Genomic DNA, 24,713 nt, shown 5'->3' on the forward strand with positions numbered 1-24,713 from the left:
GGTAAAGGAAACTTCACAAGTAGAATCCTGGGAATAAAGGAAAGGGTATCCCTAAGATTAACTCTCTAGTTGGTGGAGCTCCTCCCGCTGCTCCTCTACAAGAGGGAATGAACACATAATTTTCATGGCTACATTTGTCTTAAAACTGTAAACTGTGACTCTGCATCTGTACAGCCCCAACATAGCCCCCCGACTGGGTACTACAATATTACAAATGACCAATACTATATTAAGTAGCCATTGCTACAGTGATGTTGATAAGAGACTAGCCAGTTATAGTGATTTCCATACCCAGGGTCCTTCTGTAGCTTTCCAGGCCCTCTACCAGTGACTCCATGGATGTACGCTTTGTCTCATCATGCTCCAAGTTGGGGGCTATTATATTCCACAGTTTCAGAGGAATTGAGTCAGGTCTTTGCGCTCGGTGCCCACTACAGATCTAAGAGGGGAAGGCAAAGAAAAGGACTAGCCATTGATGTCTGCAGCTGAGCCTAACTGCAAAGCAAAACAGCCCTCGACAATGCTTATCCTACAATCTCAAGGTGACATCATAGGTTACTGAAATGAAACTGAGTCAACTATTGATTTTCAGGATTACACCAACATAATGGAGCAGAATTAGACCTATCTAAATACCCCTTTCACTTTTCCAGTTCCCCAGCACCACTCCGAAGCACCATGGAGATTTTTAAACTGCTGCTATTCCAGCTTGCATGTAAAATTTTCCTTGATGACTTCATCCCTGAAAGACCCAACAGTGTCCTGCTTGTAATTAAGTCCCTTTATACCATAGCTGTTCTGCTCTGTTTTTCTTTTCATGAGTTTCCAGTGCAGCAGACAGATCTTTCAAGCATAAGGGTATCAGACCATATTCTCATCCCAAAGTAGACACAATATTCAGGTACAAGTGGTTTTCATTGAGCTCTCATACAGTAACTCAGTACAGTACACAGAGCAGAAACTTCACCTTTAGTCTACCCTACACAAGCTGCTATAGCAAGCCCTTATGCTTATTTAACCAGATTTATTTTAATGATATGCAAATTCCCCCCTCTGGTTCCCATAGATGTCTGCAACTTCCCTTTCTGGATTATTTGATCACCTGTCTGGAGCCTTCACTCCTCCATTTACCTTGGGGAAAATGGAGCTTCTCCAGACAACACACAAGGATGTGTAACCAGTCATATATGGACTGCCTATTTGTGTGCCTGAGGACTGTTCTTTGTGCACTTTCCCAGATCCAGATGTTTTATCATGGACCACAGGTTTGAAAGACCAAATTCAATGTGAACTTCTGTGTCTCAGGGGGGAAAAAGGTTATATTTGTCATGGCTCCTGTGCATTTCACACTGTTAGTGTCACTTCATACCCTTAACACCCTCTGGCATTAAGAACGCAACCCCCAGTGTGTAGAAGAGAGGTTTTTCTGATCCCCTATGAAAGACACTTACCTCTCCTATGAATCTGGGCACAGACAAGCACTTGAGCTCAAAGTATGTTTTCCCACCATACAGGAGAATGGAGTAAAACGTTGCAGCAACAGCCCATGCATCGGAGAAAGTAGAGAAGATGTGATACTGCAAGGACTCAGGAGCACTGAAGTATATGGACAGTGGCTCCTCACTGTCTCCTGTGTTAAGACAGAGATGAATCAAGACAAAAGCTATGACCAGAATTCTCTTGCCCTTGCACTGGATATAGATTTATCTTTGTAACCACCAGTAACCATCCTCAAAGCACCTGGACATGGCCAATAAGAAAACAGAAGAGGGAAAACTGTTCTTAGCGACAACCACTACCCAGTCTACATGTTACTCAAAGAGCGCAGAATACGGAAAATAAGTCATACTGTCTGTACGAGATTGTTTCTAGCATACCTTAATAATTTAGAAAAGTGTTGACCACTTGCAATTGCATTTGACTGAGGGATGGAGGTCTCAGAGGAGTTCTGACGTGAAAAAATGAGGATTTTATAGTGTCTTCACTGCAGGAAGGCTGTGGCACAACTCAGTCTTTACTACACATACAAGAACCCACACAGACACTCACCCTTATACATTCCTGGGCCACCAGGCTTGTGTGGCTCCAGTAACAGGGTGGAAAACTGAATGAGTAAGGGCATTGCCTAGGATTTCAAAGTATGGGCAGCAAGGCTTCAAAGTTCATATACTACTGGGCATTTCTGGGACAGTTTTATTCTTTAACCTTTGACTGGTGTTGTTTACAGGATGAATTTTCCATAATCTCTGATGACTCAGTGATCTTAATCTTAGTCTGCTATGATAGCTTCTCAGGCAAAATTGCAATAGGTGTCACATGCAGAAACTGGCTCAATTTTTATGTACTTCCAGAACTGATTTTTTTTTTTTTTTGTTAAAGCCATTTCCTTATAAGAAGTACATGATTAATCCTGTCTACAACAGGTTTTATATGCATAGCTGCTGTGCACATATAAATCATTCATAAGAGTCAGCCAACCCTAGTCAGGTGCTCAGAATGACACTCAGACTGCAGAATAAAACTGAACAGGAGGAGAACACGCTGAGGTCCTAGAAATTGAATTAGGGTTTTTTGATAGCAGTCAGGCAAAGAACAGGTGCTCTCTGAGGCTTTTTACATTTCACTCCCGGTCTTTTTGCCTATTTCTATCATTAATAGTGTTAGCTTGCATTTATCAGGGCTCTCTAGGTTCTTCACAGATATGGGGAAGGACAAACTCCCGGAGAATACTAAACCTCAGAGGAGAGAAGCGACTCACAAAAGAGCTGTTCAGTGAATAGCAGTCCAGTGAAAACTATTGACTTTTCCCAAGCCCATCTTCAACCCACCAGCTCCTCATGTCTGTACCTCTGAGCTGCCCAGATCTGATGGTTTCATAGGAACAATCAGTAGCTGAATAGTATCTCTCATCCTCTGGGGGAGCCAGTCTGGCCTGGAAGAAATCAGATAACTTGACCTGTACTTGTGCTCTTGTTCCTGGTCCACCTGTGACCACGATGAAGCTGGCTGGAGTGATGTTGCAAAGTAAGACCCTTTTCTGGTGACATGACCCAACAGCTCTAGCAATATCTTTTAAAATGTCTATTATAATGGATTGGGTGAGCTTATTTCTTTTTTCCTGCAGGAAAGCCAAGATCGGGTTCCCATCTTCCATCATGTACAGCGGAGGCACTCCACAGGCACTGGACATTTGCAGCTTGGCAATGGAGTCCCTGTCTTGACACAGAGTCACTATTTTGATCAGCTCTTGAAACCTTTCGAAGTCACTGTCAGTGGAATTCGTCTGCAAGATGTCATTCAGGGTCTGTTGTTTGGCTATGTAAATCTTTGCATTACCTACAGGTGTGATACCTTGCACAACAATGCTACTGGCATTTGTCTTTATCTGTCCCTTGAGGGTAAGATCAGGGAAGGTGACCTTCAGATATTTTCGAAGAGCTGCCTCCACGTGGCTGGGATTAGCGGGGATCACTTTGTTTCCCAGGTCAGTAACAGGTGTGTATGTGCCATCGTTGCTAAAGAGCAATGGTGCAATGCAGTGTCTCACCTCACGCAGCGGGTGGTAAAGCAACTTTTGGAAGAAATGACTGAGGATGATTATGGCCGAAGTTGTCTTCTTCTTAGTGGCAGTTCTCATGTACCATTCCCACAGGCTTTGGAGAAGATACAGGCACTCTTTCACTGACCCTGTGACAGAGAAGTGCTCTGTTAATGCCTCTATAGAGAAGCCACCATATTATACGTTGCAGACTTTTAGAAAGAACATGGCACCATGGTAGAAAGAGGAAGAGAAGAAAAATACTGTTTAACTGCTGTAGCATTGATAAAACAGAGCCAAGTCACCACAAACTCATTGAAAAGGGCATGCTAGGTTAGACATCCATAGGCAATGGGAGTGCTGATTTACGTCTCCTAGTGAGAGCTTTGTCTCAGCAGCACAGGGCTCAGTTTAATGGGTAGGAAAGCAATCAGCTCAGAAGAATTGGATAGTGAAGATCTCAGCTGCTTTATCTAAGAAACCAAAAGCCCAGTCCTGCCTCTCTCCGGAAGGTCATAATTTTGTCATTGTCATTATCACCTTCCTCAGTCAAGTCAGTGGTGAATGCTAGACAAAAAGGGGTAATGAACGGACACACAGTCTAAGAAATAAAGCAGCAGAGACCTTTAGGAACAGTGATCAGCAGAGTGGTGGCTGTTTTGCCATTGCCTGAAATCTGATGGCCAAAGCTTTGCCTATGCCCCAGGCCAGTCCTGTGTTTCCTTACCTTGTGTGCGGCTGGCTTGGATATGTTCAGTGATGCGCTCAGTGATTTCCAGTAGAATCTCCCAGTGCTTTTTCCCCAACTTTGTGCACACATGGAAGAAGAAGTGCTGGCTGACTGCAAGTAGTTTGTCTTCAAGTACCTGGAAATACAGAGAGTAACTGAGTTGCTCACATTACTGTGAGCTTCATTGGTGGTAACTTTCATATTAAGTAGCTGACTGCACACTGGACTAAAAGGATGCATAAAACAAGTTTCTTGCCTAGGGGTGGTATATTTGCTGCTCACAGAGCAATGTCACACCAGTGAAAGATGGACAAGTCAGGAGCTACAAAACCAATACTAGGATAGCATTATCAGTTTATTACTCACCTTTTCAGTAAGAACAAGAATAAAGATATGTCTTATCATCCAGGGTATTCTCTGAAGCTGCTTCTGGATGAATTGGAACTGCATGACCCTCTGGTTTACACAAGTCACTGTTTTCTCCAGCATCTTAAGGAAACTTTCCAAGTGCTTCAGATACGTTTCTATGAAATTTGGCCAGGGTATTTGTTTTTTTACAGCAGTAGAGATGGCCAGTCTGATTTTCTGGTAGGCACTAAAGCACAGGTACTCGTAATTTCTCTCCTCTGAAGGGATAGTGCATTTTGCAAAGACCATTCCTCTCAACAGAGCCTTCATCTTTCCATTGTTTGTTGTGGAGACATGAACAAACATTGCTGCCAGAATCCAGCAGTGTAGTTTCTCCTGCTGAATGCAGAGCTCCTGGTTGGAAGCAGAGCTGTTGCTTTGGATGAGATTTCTTACTCTCAGCTCTAAGTTATCCAGGTGTTCCAACCTAGAGAAAGTCAGAAAGTCCCTCTTGATGTTTTTGACCAACACCTGACAGATCTGTTGTCTGATCCACTCATTGCTAATATCCCAGTATCTCACAAAATAATCATCCATCTCTTGAAAAGATATGTTGGACATTTCTTTCAGAATGTCTTCAGTTTCTGGACAGAAAATAAAACAAGCATATGTCAGCTGGAACCCTCCTGGTTTCTGTACTGGATCACAGCCTACAGAGACCATTAGTCAATTTGTCTGTCCTTAGAGAAGAAGATGTCGTTTGAGATGATGCTAGGAATGTACCAAGGAATGTACTTATGACCTAACAGAAATCTGAAAGGAAGAGAGTCACTCCTTACTATTCTGTTAGGTGTCTTGACCAAATTTTCACACATTGCTCCTCAAAGATCTCCCAGAATACAAAGCCATATACATATTCTGAATATGGTGCAGTGGTCAAAACCTGACTACAGCCTGTTTTTTAATGAAAGAGCCAGTCTATTGCCCCCCTGAAGAGATAAACTGAAAAAGGTGAAGACTTGCTATTGACTATGGTAAGAACTGAAGTTGGCTCACAGCACTGCGGAAGCAATGCTGCATAGACATGAGTGACAATCCACATTTTAGTTGATCCTTGCCCATTAAGACTATATAGCCCTGTGAGACTCAAGCTGAACTGAAACACCTCTTATCTTGCTTGTGTTTTATAATTCATCTAGCTTCACCAGGTAGTCAGATGTACACTTAATTCCATAAACAAGGGACATGGAATTCTTGCTTGCTTTCCCCACCAGCTCTTTCTTTTGCAGCAGCTCCAGGGCACCGCTCATTAATCACCACCACCTGAGAGCATTATACTTATATGAATCATCTTCTAGTAATTACTCTGATGCAGATAAATATGGTCTTCATTTTACAGCTCAAGAACACAACTGGAAAGGCAGGACTCTGTTGTGCAGGACATGAAAGGCTATTTCCACAAAGTCCTCCCAGCTGATGCTGTGTGGGAGTATTACAGCTGGGAGAGCATTACCAGTGTGGGGAAGCAGTCTGTGTACGGAGTGTATGTGCAGGAGCAGTACCTCTGTGGAGAAGAACTCTGTGCTGCAAGAATGAGTTGTTGAAGGAAGACGTGCAGCGATGTCTTGAGTACGGTCTGAATGACTCCCTTGATCTATCTGACCTTCTGAAATGTGCTGTAATACAAACATGGAGCACAGAGACATTAGTTGGCTAAATCCACCTCTTCTATCCTGTAGACATTCTGCAGTTAAGTGCTTGCTCAAAAAATCTGGTATCACTTACAATCTCTGCCTGTGAAGGATGAGAAGGCCCAAGTAGACTCTGGAAAGAGAAGGCAATAAGTTAAGGAGAGCAATCTCTTCTCCAGGATAAGACACAATATAAACAACCAAAAGGCACAACCATGTCTAATCTGACATGGAATAAGCAAGCAGGTTTATGACTGATGTTTAGTATCTGGCCCTATGTGTGTATTTATTGCTGGGTGCAGATCTGCTTCTCTATCAAGTCTGGGCAGATTTGCTTCTCTATCAAAATGCCAACACTTAAGTACCATTAAATGTTTAGGATTTTAGAGATGACAACTGTGCCTGTCCATCTATTTTGTGAAGTGTTTGGCACAGTGAAGGGTGCTGAAGAAAATACTCCTGAGCTCCACTACTGAGTTTATTCCCCAAACCAGGTCAGATACTGAAAATCTATCACAAGAAATGTGTCCTTTATCTGAATACCAAACTAGTGACCAGAAAGTCATGATTGGTGCTACACAGCAGTGGCTTGAATATCCTCCATCCCCCTGGCTATCTGGAGAGTTTCATACTATTGGAAAGAAATTATTTCAGCTTCTTCTCAAGATACGCAAATCTCACTAGAGCACTAAGATTTCTTGGAATTCTTTAGGCAAGATGTTTTAAACTGACTGAAGAAGTTAATTCAGGTTGCATTAGAGGGTGTTTACCTTTAAGCAGTATATATTTTTTTCCTCTTCCTCTGGGACCAAAGATCTAGATTTCACAGAGAGAAGGGTTTTGAAGAAACTGTCACAGGACTGTTTTGGTAAATTTCTAGGGATATATTACAATCACCAAGTGCAGACAGTGTGACATTACTCTGCCTACATTTCTAGTGATGCAATATGAGTAATGTCTACCTTAGAACTCATTTATGAGCACAGAACTGTGCCCAAATTAGACAATTCTGTTTCATCATGGGGTCTGACATACCCTTAGAAATTTTAAAGTAAAGCGATCTGTCAAAATCCTCACTGAAATGAGGTACCTATATAACAAACTGTTGGCCCAACTTGCATCCTGGACAGACTGATAGAAGAAGCCTGGACTAATGGAGATAATCTGGCAGAAGCTTACACCAGTATTGCTGAGCAATCCTTAACATCCCATATTAGAAACTGTGTCTTTTCAAAGCTCTCACTCTCCAGGGCAAAATAAACTTTGAATTAAACTAATTCAACAGAAAAACATGACAAGACCTGTGACCTTACCTGTGTCTATTTCCCTCAACATTATCTGTTTCCTTCTGCTCAATGGAATCAGTTTTCTATGACGATCTATGGTTTTCTTTATTTTGCGCAAAAGTTGTGGATCATTGGCTTCTACTGAAAAGCAACATTGCCATAGACTGGGCAAAGTGTAAGTAGCATCAAACAAAAGCAGTACAATTCTTCTCAGCTTATCTGCAGTTAAAAGCATGTCTAAAAGTCTTTGGAAGTATTGGTCTTTGTAGACTGGTATAAGCGTAACAGGGATAATTTTCATGGGTGTCTGCATGGCATGTATGATGGTATCTCCACCAATAAAATTCCTGTAACCATGGTAACAACAATAATTATCATTCTCCAGGACTTCCACAATCTTCTCGTTAATAAAACTGTCAACAATTCTCTGCTCCTTGTTCCGTGGTGCAGGGGCAGATGGGATGTAGAGGTCATAGCAATACAGCTTATGACAAATGAGGTCACCTGAAAAGACAGAAGATGAGTATAGCTCACTCCACTCAGACGGGAACACTGGTTTCACATGGGAACATCCTTCCAGGTAATCCAGCTAACTTCACAGTGCAATGACTGCTTCTTCAATAGAAAAAACATTACTTTTGCCTACTACAGATATATTTGGGCAAAGTATAAACAGGTCTGAGTGAAATTCTATACTTTGAATGAAAAAGATCATAGAATCAGAACAGGCCAGATTGGAGGGGTTCTTGAAAGATCACCTGGTCCAACCTTTGTGGGAACAGGAGCCTAGGTGAGATTATCTAGCACCTTGTTCAACTGCATTTTGAAAACCTCCACTGATGGGAACTCTACCTCCCCCTGTCCCTGGGGAGGTTGTTCCAGTGATTGATTATTTTCACTGTAAAAAATTTATTTCTTATATCAAGATGAACCCTCTCCCAGAACAACTTGTACCCCTTGCTTGCCCCTTGTTTTCTCCCTGTGGCTCCTTGTGAAGAGATCTTCCATTCTCTTTGTAGCTGCCCTTCAAGTATTGTAATAGTCTGATAAGATCTCCTCTGAGCCATCTCTTCTCCAGGGAGAAAAGACCTAACTCCTTTGGTCTTTCCTTACAGGCCAGGTTCTCCACCCCTTTGACCATCTTTGTGGCCCTCCTTTGGACCACCTCCAATCTTTCCATATCTTATTTTAACTGTGGAGACCAGAGCTGGACACAGTACTCCAGCTGTGGCCTGACTAGCACCAAGTAGAGTGGGATATGTTCATCATCCCAGGTGCAAGATTTTGCACTTGTCTTTGTTAAACGTTATACAGTTTTTGGTAGTCTACTCTATGCTCTAGAGACCTATTAGAAGATCAGAGTCTCTGAATAAGCTCTTGGGATTCATGTTTTATCTTAGCAAAATGTTGAGTATGGAGCAAGATCTGGTTTTGGTGGAGTAAGTAATTTTCTTCCCATTAACTGAAGTTAAAGTAAAAATAGCCACTAATTTCAATAAACATTGACCCAAGAGGCACTGACATAATTACTAGCCAATCTGATCAGTGATGCTGCCCTACAGAGCAGCCCCAAGCAAAGTTCAGGTTCTGCACACACTCCAGTGTTGGAAGAAAATAGATGTGTATTTCAGAGTGAGATTTTATTCACTTAAGTCACTCTTGCATTTGATTCTTGTTAAAAATTAGACTTGGTACATTTGTAAATGTTACCATGAAGGCTTTGATACCTGAATAAGCAATGTTTGCTCTAAAGTTCCCTGCTAATGACTTAGAGAGAATGACAACTTCCAAGGATTTTCCTTTCCGCATCTCCTCTGATCTACCCCCACAGACCTGAGACAACATTGACCTCCTAATAAAGGGCTTGAGGGATGTTCATGGTCCAGAGAACAATGTTCTGAGCCTGCAGGCCAGCTGCAGGTTGCAGCCTAGACAGACTGGTTTTGGAGGCCCTTACCACATTTCCTTTCTCCACACTGCTGACAGGTTTCTGTTTCACTGTTGGTATTCATCCTTCTCAGGGCATCTGTAGAGTCACAGAGCAAATGGAGGGGACATTCACATGTGTGTGCTTGATCTCTCCCCTGTACTGTTCTTGGTGCTGTTTTTGATCAGGCACAATTTTTAAGCTGAAGTAGATCACCATGGGCTGAATTTTCATATTCCATGGCCAGGGAGCCAGGGATCAGGATCAAGCCTGGAGATCAGACATGTTAAAGAAGAAGATTAGACAGTGAATGTAAGGCCCCGAAGAATTCTTAAAAGAACAGTTTGAAGGATTTCAGACCCTAACAGGCAGGGGTGATCAAGGAAGAGTCCTTTCAGCTTCAGGCTATCAAATTTTCCATGTATTCTAGCTCCTGCACTGTGGTATCATTGAGGTCTTTCTGGAGCGAACATAAGATTAGGTTTGACAAACACTTATGGCAGCTTTCACTTTCACAAAGAGACTCATTTTGCCTTCCCCTAGAAGCATTGGTAGGGTGGTCTCAATTGTTCTCCTGCCTTGCTTTGCAAGTATTTCTTTACAGATATCTGGGTGGCAACTTGCATGTCCTTGAGAATATTGGCATACATCTGTGCAAAACACCCAGGAGATGATGTTCTGTTGTCTTCATTCACAGCTAACACTCCACATTTCTTCCAGTAACTGAAAAGCTATAGAACAGGACATAGCAAGGCGGGCCTTTTCCTTTTCATCATCATAATAAGATGTATCACTGCTACATTTGCATGTATGCTTGCTACTTTGCATCAGTTTACTTTTCCAACTCTTAGCCATGCTGCAGCTGGAAGGAGTTTTCCCAGTATCCCTCCTCTTACTAGGGTCAAACTATAAAGCTCAAAATTAAACAGTAAAACTATCTAGCTACCTTCTGCTGACCCCCAGCTTCTGGTGCACAGGACTTTCTCATAGCCTTCTATTCCCTCCCCAACAGGTAGTTCTCTTCAACCTCTCCGGACAGCTCCCTCAAACTGTGGCCAAGGCCACCACAAGCAGCTGATTTGCCTTGCTTTGTTGTACCACACTTCACCCCTTCAGTCTCTACATTTCTCTCTGTGCCAGACCACACCACACAGCTTCTGGATAGAGGACTGATTACAGGAGTAAATGAACTCATTTAAAAGGCTGGTATTTGTCTAGGATGTTCAGCATCTCCGAAGAACAGAACAATCACTGTAGAGCCTAACTCCTGCTTTGTAGGTGATCAGATGTTAGAGTTTCAGTAGAATTGTGTTAGCATGGGTCCTCTTGGGGTCTTCAGGAATTTTCCACAAGTCCTTACATATAGAATTTACTAAATTTCAGCTCCCACTAGTTCTTAGTGAGTACTGAATGCTTAATGCCCTTTGGCAGATGAAACAACCCTGTTCTGTCAGTAGATGAATAAAAAGTTCTGCTCAGGAGCCAACACTACACAAATAATTTCTATTAGCATTTCTGAGTGCCCGCCACAGAATCTGCAAAAAGCCAGGGGACATAGACACAGGTAGCTTCCAAGAATGACACATTTCATAGTGAAGTTTTTTAATGTGAGCAATGTATTGAATGCTTGTACTCCACACAAACTGCTGAGCAACTATATGCATCCAGATATCACTGACTTTTGGAAAATATCATGTCAGACACATGCTCTGATCCTAATGACCACATATACCCCTGGCTTAAGTAGTCAGGCAACTGCTCTGACCTGGCAATGTGACAAGTTCGGGCAAAGGTCTTAATCTGCCACAGGCAAATCAAGGACATCATAGATGACACATTAGTTTCTACAAGGGTGTTTGTTCAAGGATATGTGGAAGACAACCATGATATGTGAGAGCAGATAGACACATCACTTCTGAGAATAAAGACTTCAAACCTAAACCATGGTCGTTTCCTGTGTGTTGGCTCACTGAGCCCAGCTGGGCTGAAATTAGTAAGGGTGAAGACCCTGGGAGCATCAAGAAGACCCCAGGAGTTCCAGTGCATCTCTTACCACATTGAATCCCACTTAATATTTCCTTCTAGATAACTTGATTTAATTAATAGCTTGGAAACACAGGTAACTTGAGGGAGTCCTAATTCCTTTTTCTCATGGTTTTCTGTTTCAGAATGTTGTTCCCAGTAAAGTAAGCAAAAAAGGAAAGAATAAACCTGCACACACAGGGTCTGCCATTTATGGAAAGGAAGACACCTGTGACACCTGCAAAATAGATCTAGCAGTAGATAAATCTAAAGAGGTGAATACACTATTAGCAGTAACTAACAACCCATTTACAGCTAGGAGGTTTAAAAAGAAAGAAAAACATAGCTTGTACCAACAAGTGCCTGTCTAATTATGATGGGTTCTCTGGCTGAACCTGCCAACAGAGTCTTGCCTAGTAACATTCTTCCCAAGCACTTTTGTCTTGAAGTTACCAAATTAACACAACAGCAGCCTGGAATTGGAGATCTGAGCCAAATAGTGCAGTTCATCCTGTAGGGAGCATGTCAGGAAGGAGGAGGAAAAAATCAGCAAAGCCAGAGACAATTAATCTTTTCTATAAAATCACTGGGGATTTTATACATGTTTTACTGCCTCCACAGAAATAAAAGTGACATTACTTACATGTAGCGCTTGCAAGTCTGCTCTTTCCCTTTCTTATGTCTTGAATACGGATTTTATAGACAGAGCAAAATGTTCTTCCTGGTTTCTCCCATTGCCAGTTCCTTTTCTTTCTTCCCTGTACAAAGCTGTATCCCTCTTATGTCAGCAGCTGCCTAGGAAAGTCGTGGAAAATGCTGGTATCCACTAGCAAATGCACCAGTCTTAGATCCTGGGATGTGTGGTAAAGTATTCAGGGCATACCTCTCTTTTGAGGCATGCCCTTGCTCTTATTTCAAGATTTTTCACCCAGTCTTGGCATCAGACCAGTGAATTAGCAGAAGAGGTGGAGATATGAACTTTGCACTCATCATAAAGAAGCTCAGTGCCTTGTTTCTTCCCACAATAGGCAGTCCCACTTGCCATTTGGTGGTGCTCCCTCCCTCCGCAGAGGTCTTCCAAGAAGGAAGTCTATGAACAACTGAGTTTACTGCCTTCCCACATATGTTTGTTTTTTTTTTTAAATGAGGTCATAACTCAGGTAAGTAATTACAGGTAGAGCCTAATCACCAAGTACTGGATTTTAAACACTGCCAAACTAAAGTTACAGTTTTAGTTGTGCTCACCAGAGAAGCTGAATTTGAAGCTGGATAGAGACCTACCAAATTCCAGATGTTAAAACTAGAATATTAGGTTCCAACTCAACACTTACAAGGAAATATTTGAACAACAGCCCACTTAATATTTCTTGCACTGCACTGAAGGTATTCAAGCATTGTCCACCACTTGCATATGAACAAAGAGATTTGTTCAGTAATACAGATAATTGCTTATGGATTGTGAAGCAAAATCAACTTTCTAGCACAGGATGTTCACAGAGGTGAACAGTAGAGGACAGTTCCAAAGGAGGCACTAAAAACCCATGAGCCAAGACTACTATCCTACTAATCTGATGACCTTCTCTTACCTGGGTAGTGTCTATCTCATACTCTGAAGCTTGGAGATGGTTAGAGATGAACCTGAGCTAGAAAATCTGACTCTCTCTGGATTTAGAGGTGGAATTACCCAAAGCCCATGAGAGTTCAAATCTAGGGTCTTCATCAATGTTTCTGCTTTGTTCAGTTAAATTCAGTTAACCTTATCCAGCCTTTTGCCTTGATATTACTTAGCTGCACTACTCTCTGCAAGCCAAAAACCATACCTCCCTTAAATGAAAAAGTTGAGGTTTTGGCCCACTGAACCAATGGCTGTTGCTAGTTACAATGGTAGAGACATGGAGTAATCTGTTGAAGCTGAAAGGACTTAGTCTAACTTGATTTTTCCTCTCTCACTGACTGTGGTGTAAGCACAGGCTTTATGAAACCTACTGCAACCATCCTCAGACCCATGCAGTGTTTAGGGACTCTTAATCCCATACACTTCTCTCTGTCACCTAAAATGCTGTAGTCTTACTGTTTTGGTCTTGCCTGACTTAAATAGCTCTGTTTTGATATGAAATAGAAAAAACCTGAAGCTCTCGAAGTCTGCTTTCCAGAGAGTAATGTCAGATAACCTGAAAAGCATCTGGTCTCTTCCAGGGAAATCTCAAGAGCAGGAGAAGTGTTGGATAAGATGATATTCCCTCATACCAAGAATTGGCACATGAACACCCTATTCAGAACCACCCTCTCGACTCAAGTAGAAGGGAACCTGGTATGCAAAACCACAGGTATTGAGTATATCAAGGCAACAGCCTAGTTAGGACATTCCTGTTCAGTATCAGTAAGAGCTGTCCTCTGACAGCGCTGCTAGGAGAGCCCATGTGCCAGGAAGTGGCCATCAGGAACAATGAGAAAGCTTCAGAGAAGCAGATCTCTTGAACAGCAACTTGCACACAGAGGGAGCTTCTTCATACCCTTCCACCTAAGTGTGTATTTAAACCCATGAGTGGTCTAATGCAAAGACAGAGGTACTAAGTACAAGCCAGCACAGCATATCTGAGTGGCAGACTTCGCATGTTCAAAGTCTGCTTTAGTACAGCAAAGGATGAATGAAGACTCATTAAAAAGAAAAATAAATTTATAAATCAGTGATATGGTGTTGGCCCTAGCAATCAGAATTGTGATTGAACAAGATTACCAGCTCTGTTGGAGGAGAGGACTAGTAGGAGAAATCAGGGCTCAGCCTGCTGGTATCGGTATTGTCCAAAGCTGGAAAGAGATTTATTTTAATACAATATTGCTGCCCTTTACTGCTTTGGAAAAGAATCTGCCCACAATTACTAGCTGTAAACAGACATGAGGTAAGGGAAGCATGCCATTTCCAAGAATGAACAGGAGAGGATCAAAATAAGCAAAAATTTAAGACAGCTCTGAGTGGGTATAAATCCATATCGCCATAAATTATTTCAAATTAGCTATATCATTTCAGAGCACCCCAAGAATCTTGCCCATTTTTGTTTCCAGTATCAACAGAATATCAAAAAATATATCTTCTACCTTCCCTTTACTGTATCCTGAGGCAAAGGCTTTCATGAAAAGACTGGCAGTTGCTGAAGATAAAGTGGCAATTGCCAATAATCAACAACACCTAAAATTGCTCTTGATGCTAAAACTGACAGATAGTACAGGGACACTCTGATATATTATAGATATTAGATTATCTTCTGACCTCAATGGTAACTTCAGGTCAGCAGTCAGAGCATCCCTCACGGCCTCCAAAATATGCTCCACATACCTTTGCCTTTGCCGTGCCTGTTCTGTGGCTAAAAACCCATTAAAATAAACTATATGCAGAATAATCTCTACTCACATCTGCTTTAAAAAAGCGCCAACAAAACCAGATGAACAACCACTGAAACTACTCTGTTGCTTCTGATTTTAAAAGTGATAGCACAGGTCTATGAAAACAAGATGAAAATTACTACTTCATCTACCTTTCACCCCTGCCTTTCCAAAGCAATTTACTGCATATCCATTCAATTAAAGAGACTGCTGTGTTAGAACCCACCTCACAAAAATGAAAACTGTACATTCCAGTCTCCGGGGAGATCTGTCAGAAGCAGTAGCACCTTCTTCAGCATCCTCATCTCACTGTATAGTGTGATTAACCCTCCCAGTGTTTGTCAGATAAAGGTATATTCAGACTGGCATTTAGTTCTTCAGCTGGTAAAGCTCTTCTGTCACTGCTAAAGGCAATCAGCATCTTACCCATTATTTCGTCCATTTATCTGGACAACTGCAACATCAGGTTTGCCTTGCAAGGAAGCTCTAGCAGTAATGGATGGAAATTCAGGCCTTGTGGTCAGATCACAAAACTGGCACCCTTGTTTTTCTGAGTTTTGTCTCTAATTTTCTGAGTGGTTATGGACAAATCTCTATAGATTATATTTTTCTTCTGTCTTTATAGCTGACATATTCTGTGATGTCTACTATCACAATAGACTTTTGAGATGACAGTAATTTCTCACAGTTGTGAAAAGACCTGGCTAACCTTTTATTAAGCCTTTTAGACTCTGCTCTCCAGCCAAAACCCAAATGCAGGTGACAACTTTCTACCCACCTGATGTTCCTGCTGTGTCTGTGATGGTTTACCACACTACTCTGCACTTCCTGTCATGTCACCTGCCTGTGTCCTGACGATGAATTTATATCCCTGTATGCATGTACCTGTGTGTATGTGAACTAAGACAAGCCAGTGAGCAGCCAGTCCCTCCCTTCTGTACGCTGGCTGCACAAGGGATGGCAGCACCGTGCGAGTGCATGTGTCTCTGCCCCTGGCAGGATCCTGGAGACAAGGCTTCCTTGATGTGTCCATTCTGTTTCCCCATGCCTTCTGCCGAGGGCACTGCTTGTGTCAGCTGCAATGTTCAAACTTGGTTCCTACCATCTATCTGTTTAGCAGAGATCACAGACTCAGGGAGGCAACAGCAGCTGAATTTGAATGTCAAAGCTGGTGCAGTGGAGAGGTTGCTCATAAACCACAGAAACACACCAGTATCCTCCAGTAACTGGAACTAGTAAAGCTGGACACTGAAATCTGCATACAGTTTGGATCTCTTGAGCTGCTGGTGGCAAGCAAACAACTTGTTGCTTTGATGTTACGTGTCAGAGACCTAAATCTATGGACAGACTGCAGAGATATAGTTGCAAGCAGAAGGAAAAGCAGCCTATGAAATAATGGCTGAAACAGTTATTGAATCATGGTCATTGTCAACTGCCCATATACTGTCCACACAGTGATAATAGATAAGAGATTTAAAGAAAGTCTTACAGCAAAAGGCTCCAGGAAATTAATCTATTCAGTTTACCAAAAGAAAGGGGAAGGATGTAGTAGGGAGCTTGTCAGAGAAGGATGTTCAGTCACCCACAGCTACTGCAAACAGCTGTCTGTTGCAAGAAGCAAAACCTGAATGCACAAAGAATGAGAAACACAGCACATGTCTTTCACAGCAAGAGAGATTCACCAGTGAGACAAGTGACTCAAGCACCAGAGTGAACTGTGTATTTCAGTAAATCATGAGTGGATGTTTTCACAGAAGATATTCCTAGGTCAAGCACCCCTGTATTGAACTTGAAGAAGCAAATGCTTCAGGGAAATCCAATAACCTATGTTATGCTGAGATCAGTCTAAGCAGTCACAGCCACGTCATCTGGCCATAGAAACCCATGACTCAGTTAAACCCATGACTCAGTTAACCTCTAAACGTACCAGCCATGTCTGGTTGTGCAATATTTATTCCTGTTTATAGTACAAATAAAGCAAACTAAGAACTTTGTGCTACTATCTCAGTGTGTGCAATTACTTCCCAGATACCAGGTAGCTACTACTGTAGCAGGAAAGGCCAGTTGCTGATTAAAACTTGCTAGTGAGAAACAAGTCTTCTATTCTGTGTTCTGCCCTACATGCAACAGGCAAATAATTCTGAGTGGCCAAGGCTGAAGTGTTGTCTGCTCTCCAGAAGGCTAAAATTAGCATGCTGCAGGTAAACAGCTTTGTCACAGTCTTTCTATATAGGATGCACTTCATATCAGAGCTGATCTGCTGGATATCATTGCCCTTGTTCCATTTCTCCACCCGTAAAATAGGGACTGACTGCAAAAAAAGCGGGTAGCTTACTTCATATGGGAGGACTATTAAGTATGTGCACTTTGTTTCCAGAGGCAGTGAGAATCATAATATTGCAAGGAATGTCTGGGGGTTGGGAAAGAGAATGTCCCAAAGGGAGTTTGCAGGGGTAACCTGACCCTGTAAAAATAGGAAAGCATGGGAGGTTAATCCTCACTATCATCGATGAACCCAAAGACTTCAGCAGGGAAATGCCTGCCCTGTCTCATCATCGATGGTCTCTCTCCAACTCAAGGCCTCCTTTTCTCTTTAAGGGGAGATTTTTTTGACTGCCTGAGAAGAAAACATTAGGCTCTCTCCTCTATTTGTGACAGTCCTTTAGGACAACACTTCCCAGTTAATTTTTCACTAGCACCAATGGTGTTTTACAGCTGGAGTGTCCTCCCCTGTGACCAGACACCAAGACGAAGGGCTAAGACGCCACAGCCTCCTGAGTTACTGCCAGGACTTTCTCAAGGGGACATTTCCCAGTTCAGTCTTCCAGCTGATTGAGAATTACCACAATTAGAAAAGACGGCAAGAAAGATTGAGTTGAAGAGGCAGGCTAAATTCCCTTGGACTGGCCAACAGCAACAGCCATCCAGGCAAGACACATGCTATCGCTGTCAAACCCTGTTAGGCATGGGACAATGCACATCAAAAGTAACATCTATCACAAAGCTGAGCACATGACCCACTTCAGAGAGAGCTGATCCTTTCATTTCCACCTGGAGTGATCCTGCAAGTTGACACTGTACCTTAGTGCCATGACTTAGGAGATACCTCTGTGCAAGTCATGGCTGAAGATGTAAGGGAGGAACCCATGGCCCACACACAGGAAGATGACTTGCTGTTGGATGGTGACCAGTTGAAAAGGGAGCAGGGAACAGGACAGCAACATGTGTACCTAGACCCCCTGAAAGAGTAAGCACTTTACTATTTGCATGTATTTGCTTCCTTTCTGGTGCCAGCATTACTTTTAACCTCCTTACCTCTCTCCACGTCCTCTCCTGCAGTTGAGTCAGACTGCTAATATCGGCCTTCAAAACTGCACAGTCAATTCCCCAAACCTCCCATCAACCCCACTTGTATCCCAAGTCCACAGGCTAGAGCAGAGGGAACAGATGCAAGAGAACAGCCATCAACCTCTCTTCCCATATTTTGGTATCTAGACAGATACTTGAATATGCACATTATTATCATGTGAAAGCTGAGGCAAGAGGACATTCGCTGTACACAAGGGGAAGGACAAGAGCTAGAATATATTGAATATTGTTGAATATATGTTGAATATATTGTGTCAGTTTTTTGCATTTTTTGCCTTCTACATGTAAGTTTTTTTTTTTTTTTTTTTTTTTTTTGGTGGCTCTCGTGTTATGGTTTCCAATCCCTTGGTCCTATTACAGTGTTGCTACAAAACTGCATGCATCAGCTCCTACAGTCATCACTTTTCATGGGCTGCAGTAAAAGGAAGATGAGGAAGATGCACAAGTCTTAAATGTACTTCCTCAATAATAGGAAGTGGTCTTATCTTCCACATTTTTGATGAAACTCTTTAGCTGGGGGTAGAAAAAGGGACTAAGTCTGCTGTAAAGAGTCTAAAATCAGCTTCCATGTCTGTTACATTTGAAACAGAAAGAACATATATTTTAGTAGTACCCTTTTCCAAATCACACATGAATGATATCAGGAGCTTCATTTTTCTACACAGCATTGTGCTTATTCCTACTACAAGGTTTTCAAGACATAAAGCATTAGATATTGAGTTAAGAAATAAAAGCTAGATGTTCTTGTTCAGTTTTGTTTTATTAGCACAAGAAGCTTTCTTATTTATTGAGAAAACACACTGCAGGCTGGTGAAGCTATTACAAGGAACAAATTCTGGGAAAAATAAAGCAAAATTGTTATTAACAAAACCGTTACTCTTAAATTTCCCAAGCTTCATTTTTGCTTTCATTATCTCAGTGACTTTCTCAACTTTAACCAAAGCCCAAGTTCTTGAACCTAATCATCTCTCAACAAAACAGACAGAACTCAGCTGTTTCTAAGGTGGAACATGCCAATTATGCTTAATTGGCCAACTGAAAGATTCCACTTACAATTAATTAATCCTTCTCCACAACTTTTATCTTTATACAAAATAGCCTTTTCATCCCCCACAAAACAGAAGAAACTGCCCACAGCCTGAGCAATGAAACAGGAATGAAGTATAAGCACTGCTAGGTCTGTACTTGTTGGCATTGTGCTAAGCAAAATGTTTGTCCATACATATGAATGACATCAAACTCTGCTGGCAGAGACTAAAACAAACCTTCCTAGTTTTATGTAGAAAATATGTAGGTACAAAATTTTAATCTCCTATGATTCAGTTTATCTCATTTCACATGAACTTGGTAAGAAAGTGATAAAACCCCATCAGCTATGATAAGAAGATGTCCTGCTTCTACCTTCACCTGTATTAGGACATACACAGTTGTAGCGAAAATACGTAACATTTGTTTTAATCAGATTAAAAACATTCATAAACTTTAAAGATGATGTTTTTATAAGTCACCAGTGTCACCTATTAAAAATAGGAAGGATTTTAAAGATGTGACTTGCTTATTGTTCACGACACTATTTTCATTGAATAAGATAAGTGAATCTGTGATTATATTGTTTTGACCAGGAGCAGGAAAGCTAACAGAAACATGGATATTGATTCTAAGATCAATTAAAAAATCTTAGAAAAATAAACCTGCAATAAATTTGACCTAGAGGATTGTCAACTAGACTTTGTCTGCAAGATCAGTCGTAATTAAATTTGTTTTGAAACTCCAAATAGACTGTGGGTCAGCTCTGATGGAGAGGGTGGGGTTTTTTATTTTATCCATTTCTGGAAGTTCATTGAGAAGAAGCAAATGTAACAGAAAAGCATCATTAGCTTTACATGCCTCCAAACTCTCCTGGGTATCTGCTCAAACAGCAACACTGTTGGGAATGCGATCTGGGGAAAGGTAGTAGTAAGGAAGCTTTTTGTTCTTGTTGCGCTCAGTGATGGTGTTGACAATCTCATCCAAATTCTTGCGGAATTTTGCCATAGCCTCTTTCACCGGCTTCTCCACGAAGTGTTCATCTGGGTACATGCCCAGAAACAGCTAATTGAAAAACACCAAGAAATCATGCTTTGAGAAAGCAAAGGCTATTCTATTTCAATATTATGTCACCCAGAGCCTCACAAATGCTACTATTAAAATAGTACTATTAGTATTTAAGCTACCCATATTGGCACTGCCAATGAAAGATGCTGTGCCACCTCCCCTTCACCTCTGACTGCTTCTTTCCATCCCTGCATCCTTCTGTAGTGCTGGTTCAGGTGCCTATGTGGCACCTCCTCCACCTTCAGGAAGTGATCCACTGAAAAATGAGCACTTTTATTCAGGCTAGTGGTCAGCCAGATGAGCTTTCCAGGCCAGATCTCTGACTGGCCACTCAAACATTTGTGTTGCTAAAGAAAGGGACAGCACAGGAGGGGAATGAACAGCCAGGGATGAAAAAGGAAGACAACTCCTTTCAGTAACAGTGAAAGTTTCTGTTGACTTAAAACTGTCCTTCAAAGTTCAACCTGACAGTTACTTTCGTCAGCTTGGACTTTAAGGGCACCCTGAATACCTCATTGACAATATGCATAATGGCATATTACCAGCTTTAGGTAACTATTTCCCACAATACTACCCTTACTACTAGCTTCTCAGATGAAATCAGCTTTCTTCTTAAAGAGCAAGTTCATCTGAAGTACTCCCTGTCCATCATCTTCCATTTAAGGATTTCAAAACACATCCTCCTGACACAGCCCTTGGGTGAGACAACCAAGTGTCTACAATCTCATTTTACATGAGGTAAATGGCTATAGACCTTGCTTGCAAAGCCTCCTGTAGGCTTGTATTGTTTACACTCCACATCAGCCAGGCACAAGCCACAGCTGTAGTGCATGTGGCACTGGGGCAGACTTTCCAAAAGGACAGGACACTGGGACACAATGAGGCTGTACCTTCTCCACCAGCACTGCTGGGGCAAGGAGTAGAGAAAACCCTTGTGCGTCTGCAGCCCTCTTCCTCCCACACCAGCATCCTTACTCAGCAACACCATCCTTGAGTTTAGAAACTTTCATTTTGACTGAAACACAGCCTCAGAGTAAAACTCACTCAGAGTTCACTTGCACCTGGCAGAACAAGGGCAAACCCACACCACTGATATATCTCCACAGAAAGGCAAATGTGGCTGATCCAAGCACAGAGCAGCACTACAATTTCATGAGTCCATGTGGTCTTGCCATGGCCCTTGCTGTCTTACCTACATCTCCACCACCTAGAGAAGGGAGGCTGACTTACTTCATTATCCTGGAATTGGCTCAAGGCCCAGACAGCTCCAAGATGCCAACAAGAACGTCCCCTGTCTGGCAGACTCTCCACAATTTGCTCAATGGTGACTGTCCCCTTTTCTGTCGGAGGAGGGCAGCGCATTGTTGGTGGGGCATTGGGAATCCAGGAGCACCAGTCATACTGCACAATAAAGCAAGAGAGCACAGTAAAAAGCCACAGTGGCTGATATTTAGGAACACTGCAAAGCAAAACAGGAGTCTTAACACCAGGGAGTTTTGGTTCTGTAATATGAGCCTCTCAGAAAAAGAATACACTAACTAAAGGATAGACAGATGCTCTAGAGAAGGACTGAAGTAGACAAGGAAGTCCCTACTGTCTTTCTCAGGATCTCACAAGGGAGAGTTGGGTTGTCCAAATGAGAGTAGTTATTCTGCTAACCACAGGCGTGTGACACACAGCCCAGATTCACCAGCCAGGCTAAGGACTTGCCTAATTTATTAAACAAAGACCTCTTCTGATAATCTGAGGTGACCTCTGATAAAAAACATAATTGCTAAAATCTCCTTTTCTCCAGTTTCTCCCTTCTGCAAAATTAGCTCTAAGAACATGCCCACAGTACTATGATCAGGCACTAAGAAAGGCAAAGGATGCTGGTGCACCGTGGAATACGGCATGTGGATGTGGCCACGGTGAGTGCCAGACTGGGAACTCAGAATCACTTCTGGCCTGCTTCAATGTTGTAGGACGGTGATGTCCTATTTTGCCTCAGATATGACCCTGAGTTTTGCTGCCATCTGAGATGTTGCATTTATCATAACTCTTTCTTTTCCCAGCATTTTTTCATTATCTTCATACATATCCCCTGCCCTGCCTATCAGAAAGTTCCACTTCAGCTGTTTATCATGCTTACACGGTGCTCTATTTACTCTCTCCAGTGCATAGCCATCTCCTCCTGCCCTCAGCTTTCTCCCTCTGTCATTTTTTTCCCACGGCTGAAGACCCTTTTTCTGATGAGCTGAATATCCTCTACATGCTAAATTCCCCCTCTCATTCTCTGAAGGCTTCCTGCTAAACCCTAATAGCCTGTGCAACACTAAGAGATGGTTTCTTAGTAGTACTTGAACAGACAGGATTTCCTGAGGGGGAAGTTGAGAGATGTCTCAATCACTTGCAATGACAGGTTAGAAGTGAACAGTCACAGATGTCCCTGGTCATGGATCTGGCACAGTAATAATGTGGGTTCATTTGACACCTAGCTCTAGATCTGCTCCAAGGCTCAAGAGCTGCAGGGGTGGACAGGAGGATCAACATGGAGAGCGATGTGGTATATGTTTGGGAATAATCACCATAGAAAAGATAGTCTCTCTGTTTATCTGTGAGATCATCCATGATCTCAAAGATCAGCCAGAACTTGTGCAAAAAAAAAAAAAAAAGCTCAGAATCATAGAATATCTCAAGTTGGGAGAGACCCCTAAGGATCATCTAGTTCAACTCCCTGCTCCTCGTAGGACTACCTAAAACTAAACCATATGACGAAGAGCATTGTCCAGATGCTCCTTGATCTCTAACAGGCTGGGCATCATGACTTCCCTGGGGAGCCTGTTACAGTGACCAAACACTCACTCAGTGAAGCAGCTCTGTGTAATACAGACTGACAAAGAGATTTGCTTCCAGCTGTCAAGTCTGCTTTCCAAAATGCCTGATGTTGGAAGAAAGTGCATTTGAAAGGCAGACTGTTACTATAGTTTCAGGGTAGATATGTCAGTAAAAGCAGGCAGGGATAACACAGGCTATCGGTATGTGACACATTAAACATCATAGAGGAAGCTCAAAGCTGCCAGCTGGCTCGCAAACTCAAGAAATGAGCAGCCATGCCTTTTTTATGCATTGGGAATATTAAGCACATTGGTGCTTTTGAAAACTTGACCATACATGACCAAAGCCTACGTCCTCAGAGATGTACTGCTTCAAATTTTTATGTATGTTAGTGGGAGTTAGGTATCTAGGTATCACTGAAGATCTGGACTCCTGTCCTGCTGACTTCCATGAGACTTTACCTTGTAGACGTTTGTCTGTGCTGCTGCAGAAAGCAGACATGCAAGGCAGCATTCAACTCGTTAACTCAGGACCCTGGGTAAATGCTCCACTAGGCCAGCTAGATTGCTATACTGCTGGGACTGAGCTGTCAGAAATAGCCTGCTGCACCAACTCAAAGTCAGCTGGTGTCTGCAGCTACATGAACTGCAGTCAGAGCACTGAGCTGTGCTGCACGTTCCATAAGCCACATCTGAAAATGGGATGCATGCCGCTTCCCACAGGCACACTGCCAAATTAGCGCAGCTTACAACAGCAACCCGTGGTAGTTACCCATGCATGCACCCACAGCAAATGCAAAGTAAAGCCACTTAGCATAACTCACTGCATTTCATTGCAAAATGTGCCACAGACTACCAGCACATATCATATCCAGGCAGTTCATGGGATGTCTGGAAAGCATGGTAGCTAGACTGTGCACCTGAACCCTTCAGCATTTCTGAGAGAGGTCTTAGCAACCCATTTAAATGCTTAAAAAAACCCATTCCCCATAATAATATCATTAAAACTAAAATATACAAGTTAGAAACCCTGAATTCGAGCTTTGGTACATACTTGGGACTCAAAACGCCTTTTTTAGCTTCCAAAATACTTCTTTTTCCACAGGCTTCATGGGGATTTGCAGATAGTTCTGCAGTTATTTTGACTAGAAAAAGTAATGTAACTAAAAATTTTACTAAAAAACATTTCTCAGACCTTGCCCTGGTAGATGCACCTCCCAGCCCAGAAAGAAGAACAGTCTTCCCAGAAATTCCTACCTGACCAAAATTCACAGCTGCGTGCTGGGCTGATGTGGTGAAGATTATCACTGTGAGATATTCTGCCAGCTTCTCTCGTGTTCTGATCGTCTTAGGAAACCCTAAACAAGGGAGAAGAAAAGCTTAAGTAACCCAGCTATGAAGTAACCCAGTCACTCTGTAGTAATCAGTTACTCAAAAGGCATGAGTTAAGAGGACTGTGTAGCAGTCAGTTGCTGAAAAGCAGGGCATTCTGTTTCTGAATCTTGCTGTGT

General features: G+C 42.2%; 1 protein-coding gene across 1 annotated transcript in view; it reads right to left on the bottom strand.

Annotated features, from left to right (window-relative positions):
* Positions 1-18,940: 18,940 nt before the first annotated feature.
* The window catches only part of ALOX5 (arachidonate 5-lipoxygenase), a 38,519-nt gene continuing 32,746 nt past the window's right edge, over positions 18,941-24,713 (bottom strand). Inside the window, exons 14-16 of the mRNA XM_026851475.1 lie at positions 24,460-24,560; positions 21,617-21,787; positions 18,941-20,383 (exon numbers count right to left, since the gene is read on the bottom strand). Of these exons, the coding sequence (XP_026707276.1) occupies positions 20,204-20,383; positions 21,617-21,787; positions 24,460-24,560 (452 nt within the window). The 3' untranslated portion in view covers positions 18,941-20,203. The remainder of the gene's footprint in view (positions 20,384-21,616; positions 21,788-24,459; positions 24,561-24,713) is intronic.

This window comes from Athene cunicularia (genome assembly GCF_003259725.1).
Source record: "Athene cunicularia isolate RWA chromosome 6 unlocalized genomic scaffold, athCun1 chr6_part1, whole genome shotgun sequence".
Classification (NCBI taxonomy): Eukaryota; Metazoa; Chordata; class Aves; order Strigiformes; family Strigidae; genus Athene; species Athene cunicularia.